At 40.9% G+C, this 12,115-nt stretch overlaps 1 protein-coding gene across 1 annotated transcript in view; it reads right to left on the bottom strand.

Moving 5' to 3' along the window:
- Positions 1-12,115, bottom strand: part of ptpn9a (protein tyrosine phosphatase non-receptor type 9a) — a 29,811-nt gene that overhangs the window by 9,590 nt on the left and 8,106 nt on the right. The window contains exons 3-7 of the mRNA XM_060886472.1: positions 6,516-6,605; positions 2,622-2,746; positions 2,286-2,391; positions 1,918-2,028; positions 762-1,078 (exon numbers count right to left, since the gene is read on the bottom strand). Coding sequence (XP_060742455.1) covers positions 762-1,078; positions 1,918-2,028; positions 2,286-2,391; positions 2,622-2,746; positions 6,516-6,605 — 749 coding nt within the window. The remainder of the gene's footprint in view (positions 1-761; positions 1,079-1,917; positions 2,029-2,285; positions 2,392-2,621; positions 2,747-6,515; positions 6,606-12,115) is intronic.

A 12,115-nucleotide genomic window follows, 5' to 3' on the forward strand; every position in this document is an offset into this window, starting at 1 on the left:
CAGCTGTTACGCCTTTAAAATATTCAGAACGAGTTTGCGGCTTCGCGCTGTTTAGTGTGTGCGTAGAAACAATTCGTCCACACGCCGCTCAAAAAAAAAAACAACTCCTGAGTGCAGGTCCACCCTGGTGTAGGCAGGCTTTTTGTGTTAAATTATACATTTCCTTTATTACATATATATTACATTATGTATTTCCTGTCACTGCGCAGGCTCTTTTATTGTACATGACAGCTTATGTCCCGATGACCGGTCTTTGCATTACGATTAAAAGTAGTATCAATAAAGTAAAAAATGTGATGTGCAGTCAAGTTCGAGTGAAACATATGTGAAACACTTTTTTTACTGAAATGTTTATCAGTAATAATCTCAGTAATAATGTGTTATTTTTAAAATAACACATTATTAAATGTTTATTAAAAAGACTAATTTTAGTTAGTAATTTTAGTAATTTTACTTTTTTTAGACTAAGACTAAAAAGAAAAATTTTTTGACTAAAACTTGACTAAGATACCTTGAGTTTTCTTTTGACTAAAACTAGACTAAAATGACGAGACTTTTAGTCGACTAAAACTTGACTAACAAAAAAAAAAAAAGATATGTGAATGACTAAATATGACTAAAACTAACAAGGACATTTGGCACAAGACTAAGACTAAGACTAAATTAAAAATAGGTGACGAAATTAACACTATACTGACAAGCCATCATGGTTACAGGTCTTTGACACAGGCGGGTTTGTTCAACAGCACGTCTTTACTCACAATGCACAGTGGAAGGTTCCGGAGGGCGGCTCTTTACGGAGCTCTTCATACTCGTGGTAAATTCCGCATCGCTGTGCCCGAGCCAAGTGAGCCGTGAACTCGAGGAGTCGCATAGCATCTGTGCCTGGTACGTGAATCGCAGAGGTTGCCACTGGGATGCCCAGCAGCTCATCGACAGGATCCACACGGCCGTTCTGCTCCGTCAGCAGACGCTGGTTCCAGCCATGGACGTCCAGAGGCAAGCAGCCGCCCAGGTGCTCAGGCAAGCAGGACCTGGGAAGGTGCTGCCGTAGATCGGTCATCTTCACTATCTGGACCTGCAGATGCAGTATAAATGCAATAAAACAGCTGCAGGCAGTTGTGTAATCAAGAAAAGAGAACAGGAAAAAGCTGAACAACTTTTAGTGTTTACAAGTAATAGCTGAAAAGATTTTACTGCCTATAGACTTTTGCTAAACAAATTATAAGAAAAAAAAAAACAATGACCTATTTATTAATGTCGCATTTTTGATCAATAAAAAGAGCTTTATTTGTTATGTGATGTTCATATTTCTTTCTGCATGGGTGGACTATAATAAACATGTGTGTCTATGGAGGTCATAACTATACTAGTAAATGTGTCTATAGAGTTCTCTAACCGTGTCTATAGAGTTCAAAACGGGGCGTCTATGGAGCTCGATAAGCGTGTATATGGAGCTCGATAAGCACGTCTATGGAGCTCGATAAGCGCGTCTATGGAGCTCGATAAGCACGTCTATGGAGCTCGATAAGCACGTCTATGGAGCTCGATAAGCACGTCTATGGAGCTCGATAAGCACGTCTATGGAGCTCGATAAGCACGTCTATGGAGCTCGATAAGCACGTCTATGGAGCTCGATAAGCACGTCTATGGAGCTCGATAAGCACGTCTATGGAGCTCGATAAGCACGTCTATGGAGCTCGATAAGCACGTCTATGGAGCTCGATAAGCACGTCTATGGAGCTCGATAAGCACGTCTATGGAGCTTGATAAGCACGTCTATGGAGCTCAATAAGCGCTTCTATAAAGTTCGAAAATGCTTTCTTGTTTCTCCAGTGGACTAGTTTATGAACTTGCTCATGATTTGTCCACCTCACAAATCTGCACAGAGTGTTAGATAGTCGGACACGTACGTACCCGCTCTCTGAGTTTCTCCTTGAGCAGCAGGCTCAATAGGTTGTAGGGCACTCGGAACCAAACGGGGGCGCCGACTATGAACACCTTCTTCAGCCGAGCAGGAAACGCACCCTACACACAGAGACGGGAGGAGAAACTACAGCCTCAGACATGACGAGCTCTATAGCACACAGTTCACAGAGCAGAGATGTTTAAAACATATAATCTATGAATCTGGTGATTCTGTAATATTACAGAATTTAATACTACAAGCTCGCAGCATTTGTTAAGCTAATTATGGCCATTTTCCTGGACCCACACATCACCCACAAACCAGTCAAAGTGTGTTTCTTAGAATTTTTAAGAATTTTTTTTTTAATGAAAGTAACCTTGAGCAGGTTGAGGATCTTCTTGCTCAGGTCCAGCTCGAAGTTGGTGTAGTTCGATCCAGCCATGTCATAGATGAAGACCAGACCGTTCCTCTGCGTCTCGAAACTGCAACCAAAGACTAACCACTTACAGCTGGCAGCTCTTCTGCCTGTGTGTGTGTGTCTGTGCGCTTTAACGTGTAGCTGGCACTCATACAGAAGAATATACTGATTCATCATTTGAATACATTCCTAAATATAGAGTAACAGTGTAAAGACGTACAACCTAAAGACATCTCTCTTTTTCCTGTGTCACACATGACAGCTGTATATGAATATAAAACAGTTCACACTGACCTCTCGACCGCTCTGTCTAGCAGGTAGAAAAGAGCCTGGAGCACCACGTGGTTGCCTGTTTTATTCGGGTGGTGCAGCTTAGCTGTGTACAGAGCAATGGAGGCACCTGAGGGGTCCCTTACTCCCTAAATAGGGTAGATATTACGAGTTTGAGTTTAGATAACGCACACATTCATAAACTCTACATGCATTAGCTATGAAATATGCAAACAGATCTCCTTGTGTGAGAATTATGTGGGACTAATAGCTTTACAGATGTTACAGAACTCAGAAATCAGTATTTAAATTAAGCCTTGTTCCTGAAACAGAATTAGAAAATGACATCATCGAAAATGACATCATGCCTCACAGGCGATGTTCTTCGAATGTCCACAGGGAGGCAGAAGAGCAGAAGACAGGAACAGAGCTTTAGTGGTTATGCATTCAAACACTGTCCAAAATGAACGTTTTACTGATCTTGGACATAATTCTACAAGAGAACACATTCATGTCACAGACTCTTTCACCCATCAGCTCTGTCCATGTCCCAAATACAACATCCGCACTTTCATCTCTACAGTAAACATATTGTAAACAGTCACTTCAAGCTCATCCTTTCCACAAGGACTGGAACATAAACCAATGCTATGCTGACGCACACATAATTTGGCTGTGGAGCTACTTTTGGATCTACATTTGTCCGAGTTTGGAAAACACTCACAGGCGGCTAAAGTATGAACTCAGACAGAGGGGATAAAGGGCTATAAATATTACTGGCAGGATGTAGGACAGGAAGAAAGGAACAGAGCACTCTGATCGATCAATCCAGGGGATTGGAGGATGGGAGAGAGGGAGAGAGAGAGCGAGAGCGAGAGAGAGATAAATAAAGAGGCAGCAAGTGAGACAGCAACAGAGCAAGAAAGACAGAGAGAGAGAGAGAGAGAGAGAGAGAGAGACGGAGAAAAAGAGACAGCAACAGAGAAAGAAAGACAGACACAAAGAGAGAGACAAAAAGTGAGAGACAGAAAGACAGACAAAGAGCGAGAGAGACAATAATAAGAGTGAGAGACAGCTGAGAGACAGTGAGAAACAGCGAGAGAGACAGATAAATAAAGAGGCAGCAAGTGAGACAGCAACAGAGCAAGAAAGACAAAGAGGGAGACAGAGAGAAAGAGACAGCAACAGAGAAAGAAAGACAGACACAAAGAGAGAGACAAAAAGAGTGAGAGAGACAGACAGACAAAGAGAGAGAGACAATAAGAGTGAGAGACAGCGAGAGAGACAGCAACAGAGCAAAAAAGATAAAGACAAAGACAGAGAGAGAGAGAGAGAGAGAGAGAGAGAGAGATCTTTCTGTGTATATGCTGCATTCATTGGGTTAAAAGTTCATTTAGACCAATTGTGAGAAAAAGACGACCTCCCAGTCTCCAGTGTTATCAGTTTCACATGTAGACTCACTGGCTGGTTATACTGCTGATAAACTCAGTGCTTGTTTTTTTGGCGTTCTAACTAAAATTGTAATATTTCCGAACATGCAAACCAGCCATGCAAACTCTCTTCCAGTATACATGCTTACTGACATCCTGTCACACCCCAAGCTCTGCTGGCGTATACACAGAGTGTCGGAGAAGTCAGGAACATTAAGACCACCTGCCTAATAATATCATGTAGGTCACCAATGTGCCTTCAAAACAGCTGAGAGTCAGTGGCATGGACTACAGAAGACCTCTGAAGGTGTGCTGTAAGTATCATGACATGCACTTTATCATATTACTGTACTGAGACCTGTCTCTGAATGTCCAAGTACTTATTAGAAGTTATGTACCACATAACCACATGTTAATAATTTATACCATTTTACACACTTCTCGGTTGGAGTGTATAAATGTAGCATAGGAGTTTCATTGTGTACAGATGCTCAAAGCTCTCTTTCTTCACATGACAATAAAATGTCAACTTAAAAATCAAAATGTTATTCACTTCATCGGTCAGTGGGTTTAATATTATGGCTCATCGGTGCAAGTTCTAAAAATACAATAATAATAATAATAATAATAAATGTTTTTGCAGTTCTGTCTTCTCTAAATAGAAAAAAAAGTGGGGATGATGTGAGTAAGCGTTACAATCGTTTTGCAGACAGATTTTAAATCCTCTAATCTGAGGGTTTAGTTTAAAATGTCAACCAACAGCCAGAATTTTCAGCCTTCGCTTTGGTATTGTCAAGTTTCGGGCCTTGACTTTTGGTACTTTTTGGTAACCCTGCTACTGACCGAATGTGATGACAAAAGTGACCACAAGATGCTTTGAAAGGCCGTGAGCCCAGCTTGTGATGGACGTTCTTACCGCTTTCCTCACCGACACACCCTGACTACAGACAGACAGTTCCTGTACTTCCTGTGAACATGCTGATCGACCTGACAAGCATCCTCATGACTCACAGGCAGCTTTGAAGTTTCCTACTTCGACTCGACGTGCGCATTACATCCTGCTGTGCGGTGAGTAATTGTGTTTGTGGTTTGCCGTTCAAACGATCCACTTAAGAGCTACAGGAATCGATTCAATATCAGTAAATGAAGAAGTTTGCATACAGCGTGGCCTCGATTATGAAGGCGTGCTGAATAAATACTTGTTTTGTCATAAGATCCTTATCACAGCATTACAAAAACGAACGAACTAACTAACTAACTAACTAACTAACTAACTAACTAAATAAAAACCCTTCACGGTTGATGAAGACATGGTGATCTCTCCCACTGAAATCTCATCTCTCCTCTTAACTGACAGAACGGTTCAGAGCGTAAACCAGCGGAGATACAGTACGACTTCCAGCTACCGCGCAGTCTGATTAAAAAACCTCTTACTGTTTCCTGAGGTCTCACTGAATCTGATGAGGTCTCACTGAACACTGAGGTAGAGATTTAAGCTCTTTACTTTGGTTTAGCTCTTCATTTATTTTATTTTTTTAATAAATATTTTTTTTATTTTTTTTTTTTTTATAAAAAATTCTGCTGTTGATGATAAACCACAATTTCCTAGCCAGTAAAAAATCTCTCAAATATAGGAAAATTCTGCGAAGATTTCTCTCTCTTACCGCGTTTTAAGCTTAAGCCTGTTTGAGATTTTTATTCCTTCCAAGCTTTTATTGTATTTTATTGGCAGATCGTTTATTTCCAGCAAAATAAAATTTATTGAATTTTTAGAATTCAGTTCCACTCTCCATAGAAAAAGACATTAAGGTTTTAAGCTTTGAGGCTTAAATGGTCTCAGGTTTGTTATAGAATAATTTAATAAGGAGAAATAGCAGAAAATTGTGGTCAAGATCATTTTACTTGCCCAGATAGAAGTTTTTGCAGTGGATCATTAATAGCAGTTTTTTTTTGTTTTTTTTCTTGGTTGCTCTTTAGTCTAATCTTATATACAGTCAAAAATGAAATATTTAAGATATAACAAGGGTGAGAGCTAACAGACGAACAGGTCAAACCCGCATCTAGGGTGTGTGTGGACACGGAAGCCTTCATCATCAACATGCCTAATCCTAATCAATTCTACATTATCATAATATATAGTAACCTCCTTTTCACATTAGACAGTGTCACAAAGCAGTTTTACAGAAATATAAAGTCAGGTTTCTAAATTTCTTCCTAATGGGTGAGCAAGAGGTGACCGTGGTGGGGAAAAACTCCCTGAGACGACATGAACAGAAACCGAAAAGAAGTCATCCTCATCTGGGTGATAACGGAGAGTGTGATTAGAAATCATTTCCCTTCTTTAACTGTATAACTATAAGGAGCTTCGCACTAGCACGAGCTTTAACATGATATCTGTCTAGTTCATAGTTATCACCTGATCACCGATGGCGGCTCGAGCGTTTCTAATAAAGACAATGAGGAAAATGTTCACTGAAGTGATACTCACCAAGATAGTGAACTTTCCGCTAAGGAGCTCAGAGCGTAGTGGCTCTTCCTGGGGCTGTAGCTTGACGATGCCCTCCCTCAAACGCGTCTCCTGTCACAAAAAAGATAAAAATTATTGAACTAGGTTCACACATACACAAGCTATTAGCATGTAATCATGCTAATAGCTGGAATAACACCCCTTAAAAGTTTAAGCTTTAGTCGTACAGTACAGTATATGGTCATATTTTGGAATTCTGTTACACACAAATCTCCTCACACAGTTTGTATTCATGGGAATAACCCTATCTTTGACATAGAAGTTGACTCTTTATGAAGCTCAGACTTAACCAGGGCTAATACTTAGAAATGACTCACTCAGAAACAAAAATGCATAAACATGAAAAGTTCTAGAAAACAAAACCACAGAAGGATTAAAGAAAACAGTAAGAAAAACCATGTCTTTTACTTTATTTTTCTTTCCACCGGAGGCTCCAGCCCACGCGTCCTGCTGCCATCTGTTCAGTACGTGATCACTGACAGCTTTTTAATACAACACCACATTTTCTCACTCACTCATCTCACTCATCTTCTACCGCTTATCTGAACTACCTCGGGTCACGGGGAGCCTGTGCCTACCTCAGGCGTCATCGGGCATCAAGGCAAGATACATCCTGGACGGAGTGCCAACCCATCGCAGGTCACACACACACACACACTCTCATTCACTCACGCATTCACACGCTACGGACAATTTTCCAGAGATGCCACGTTTTCTACTACATCTTATACAAAGACACGGGAAGATTCGTTTGGATTTAGTTTTGGATTATTGTATTTATATATCTACAAATCAGTACATCTATCTATCCACCTATTCATCCACACAGCCATCTATCTCTCTACATCTATGTATCTGTCCATGCAACCATCTCTCATCTCTCTATAATCTACGTACACATCCATCCACCTAAATATACATACATCACTGTCCATCTATCTCTACATCTGTCCATCCATCCATCAGCCCGTTAATCCATCGATCCATCCATCTGTCTATATTGTTTCTCATCGTCTGCATTGTTTTCTTGTATAGTATAGTGTTATTTATGTCTGTACCTTTGAGAGTCACAAACTGCTGGAACCAAATTCCTTGTGTGTGTCAACACACTTGGCCAATAAATCTGATTCTGATTCTGTACTTTCTATCAGTCCATCTCTCTCTATATGTACATATCTGTCCATCCATCCATGCATCCTTCGATGTCTCTACATCCATATCCAGCAATGCGTCTGACTATCTATACAGGTCACTACATCTCTCCCTCTACATCTATGCATTCATCCATCCATCCATCCATCCATCCATCCTACACCCACTTAGATTTCAAAACCTGTAGGTAATCTTCAGTAGTAGCAGCAGATCATCTATACATTAAATCTTATTTTGTTCTAGTTTAAATCTTGCCTTAGATGGTTTTTCATCACTTATCTCTTTGATCGCATTTGCTGTGGTTCGAACCCGAGTGCACTTGTTCTTGTCCCCCAGTGTTGGTCATTCTACTGATCCCTGGGGCAAATGTGTTCATCCTCACTCCCTCTCACACACACACACCCTCACACACACCCTCACACACACCCTCACACACACCCTCACACACACACACACACCCTCACACACACACACACCTCACACACACACACCCACACACACACCCCTCACTCACACACACACCCCTCACTCACACACACTCACACACACACACACACACACACACACACACACACACACAGACAGACACACACACACACACACACACACACACACACACACACGGTACGAAAAATAAAAACTGATGAAGTAGGTTGTGAAGAGAAATTTACGCTAATAATTGATTAAGTGTTTTGATATAAAAGTATTTGTATGTATTGTCAGCAAGAACATAAAGTCCAATGACTCATTGGATATAAACATTTTATCGTAGCTCTTTCACAGAAAATATTGGATTATGGTATTAATGGTATTCAGAGGAGAACAAAGTGGGTTTGGAAGAAAGATCATGTCCTATAAGAGTTTGTTTAAATTTACAGATAAAGAGACTCGCTAATGATAAACAATGCTTACAAATTGGCATGATTTGCTATTTTGGTAAGTTTTAAAAGTTTTTTTTATTATTTTATTTTAATGTACGTATTTATTAGCAATCCATCGATGAATTAGAACAAATAATAAAGGCTAGTCAATAAGGAGAAAATAAATGCCACTCTATTACAGGAGGAAGAGTTACTCTGTGTGTGTGTGTGTGTGTGTGTGTGTGTGTGTGTGTGTGTGTGTGTGTGTGTGTGTGTGCTCTGCAGTGGCTTAGCTGAATTACTGGAAGAATGGAAGACTGCTGCATTACAGCTGCATTGACGTGCCCCAGAAACGGCAGGTCAGTAACTTCCTAGCAGTTGTTACTTAACTACACATAGAACATATAGTTTAAAGAAAAGATTTTGTCTTAATGCTGAGAAATAACGGAGTGAAATGTCACATGCACAGCAAACCAGAAGTGAGAACAGAGAAAGGAGTGTCAATTGCACCAAAAACAGGAAAGAAGAAGTTAAGATGATGCTATTTTCTCATCAGTACATTGTGAGATTCATGTAAATGATGATTACGGGAAATGGTCAGGAAACGAACGTTTAATACCGACATACAGTACATCATTATTATAGTGCTGTGAAAAGCTGTAGTCTGAAATGCAGGCTTTCCTAAGGGAGATGCTGACTAGGATTCAGGCTCACGCAGGTCTTGACAGAATCCTGTATAAACAATAACTCTGACAGCTACAATATTAAAGCAGAGCGACGGCTCTCAAAGCAGCAGGAAAAGCTTTGAGAAGTGTCACTTCTCTCCTCCTAGTCGAACCGACCTAACGCCGATTGGATTACGATTTACTTGCACTTTCTTCCCCTGCATCAAAATCCCTTGGTTTCAGCAGCGCTACATGGAAACAAAATAAACAGCCATCATTTCATTATGAATAAATCATAAGGTGTTAGTGCACCAGGCTGTATGAGAAGATCCAATCGAACGGTTACACTCAGGACTGCTTTCTTCCATTAGATATTAGATTAGGGTCTGGCTCAAACGGAGTCAGATTCAAACGTGAAGTGTAAAAATCTTTTAGTTTTCAAATCTATCTAAAAAAAGTTTTAAAAGAAAATCAAAGTCAAGCATTTGTTTCAGCAGAAATCAGGAAACGATGCTTTCGACGTGGCTCGGGGTTTAAAGCGAATCTGCACGGTCGTACTCGTCACACAGGTGCTCGCCTACGTCGACAGGAACAACTACACCATGTTTCCATTTTGATCAAAGACTTTAATGTTTACATGTTCATGACTCCGTTTAATTTCAATTAGACACACACACACAGCCGCTTACTTCCTTTTTAAGCCCTTGCCAGAATCGAGTCGTTCGTTTTGCGCGGCCTAGAAGAAGAAATCAGATCCATGTGTCTGTTCCTAGTTCACAGCATTTCCTTTGTGTTGACTGTTAAAGCGTAAGAGCGGTGATTAGTGTCCATTTTCACTGCACATGCCAATCAGAAGAGTGTTGATACCTTTGAACGTTGTTGATCACAATGGACGTCACAAAGCAGCTGAAACCTGAACGCTAATTTTGACTGAGATCTGTAATACTCGAGCTAGAGGTGACGGTGATGAGGGAAAACTCCTGAGAGGAAGCAGCCTCCAAAAGAAACATCTTCTACTGGGTAACATGGAATTAGGAGTCAGTACTCGTATATTAGATCCGGTAGACTTTATAACGAGTACATATTTGAGAAATAGGAAGTCAGCATGGACAAGCAAGCTGTGATGCTCTGGTGCCCCTTTTCCCCCAAGGCAGTTTGAGTACTGGTTCGGTGCCAGAGCCTAATTTATAACCAGTTCTTTCTGTTTCGACAGCCAAAGCACCGGCTCTGAACCAGGAAAAGTGGTTCTTAAGTAGCACCAAAACGCCGCTGGTCTACACTTAAGAACCGCTTGTGTCAGGGGCTGGGGGCGGGGCTACTGTTAGCGCATTTGATAATGTAGCTTAAGTATACTAATGTTTAACACTTTTTTACTTTAAGCACACATTATAGTAAGTAGCTACATGCTAAGGCTACCTTTTTTCTGTGTTAATGATAAAATAACGTTATGTACTTTCTCGATAACAGATTATACAGATTACATACAGCTGCATGTACACGTTGATTCGCTGCGTTTGGGTGTTAATGTAGGTTCACAAAGCCATGAGCATTAACAGTAAAGCAACATCCGCCATTGTTGATGTGTTTGTGTTTGCCGCTGCTGAGCTAAAGTTGCTGGGACACGTGACACGTATACAGTGACGTCAGACTCGGCTCTGTGACGGCTCTCTAGCCGGTGGAAAGGCAAACCGGTTCTTAGAAGGTTCGCCAGTGGAACCAACTTTGAACCAGCACCAGTGCTAGCACTGAACCAGCACCTGGTTCTTTTTGGTGGAAAAGGGGCCTGATTGAGAGTGCTGGCTCCTTTCTGACCTTCTGTGAGATCTTCTGTGGGATCGGACTAGATGATGAGCTAGCCTTTACACCGTACAGGTATCAGTGTGCCTTGGTTGCTCATTACTCTGTCATCGGTTGACCGGATCTCCTTTCTTGGAGCACTTTTACTAGGTAATGATCACTGCACCAGGAACATCTCACAGGACCTGCTGTTTTGAGATGCTTTTATTTAACCATCACAATCTGACCCTTGCCAAAGTCACTCAGAACTTATATTGTCTAATATTATATTGTTTTCTATTTCTATGTAAAGACTGATACTGATGTCTCGAATTACTGGCATTTTTTAAATAGATAAATAACCGCACTGTAAATAAAGGTACTGAAAACCCTGTGCAGTCTGTTGTGGGTTATTCTGCTTATACCACAGAAATTAAACAACAAATAAAATGTTTGTTATTAATGAACAACAAATCACACATTTTAACAGTTTACAATTAATATTTCCCTAATGATCAGTTTTTATTTAATTACATTTATTACAGATGATAAAAAGAAAATGAGAAGAATATTAGTTATATCTTAACAAGCACCTTCTTCTCCACCTCTCTCTCTCTCTGTCTGTGTCTGCCACTCTCTCTCTCTCTCTCTCTCTCTCTCTCTTTCTCTGTCTGCCTGCCTGCCACTCTCTCTCTCGGTCGGTCTCTCTCTCGGTCTCTGTCTGCCACTCTCTCTCTCTCTCTCTCTGTCTGCCTCTCTCTCTCTCTGTCTGCCACTCTCTCTCTCTCTCTCTCTCTCTCTCTCTGTCTGCCATTCTCTCTGTCTCTGCCAGTCTGTCTCTCTCTCTCTCTCTCTGCCTGTCTGTCTGTCTGTCTGTCTGTCTGTCTGTCTGTCTGCCACTCTCTCTGTCTCTGCCAGTCTGTCTGTCTCCCTCTCTCTCTGGTACTCTGTGTCTCTCTCTCTCTCTCTCTCTCTCTCTCTGTCTCTCTTTTTTCCCCTTCCATTTCGCACCTAAATTCACAGCTTGTTATCTAACCAAGAAGTCATAAAGTGTAAACTCCTCTGTCCTGAAGACATTTCCTCAGTTGGGGAAACTTTGCTTCAAAGC

Source organism: Tachysurus vachellii, chromosome 14 (assembly GCF_030014155.1).
Source record: "Tachysurus vachellii isolate PV-2020 chromosome 14, HZAU_Pvac_v1, whole genome shotgun sequence".
Classification (NCBI taxonomy): domain Eukaryota; kingdom Metazoa; phylum Chordata; class Actinopteri; order Siluriformes; family Bagridae; genus Tachysurus; species Tachysurus vachellii.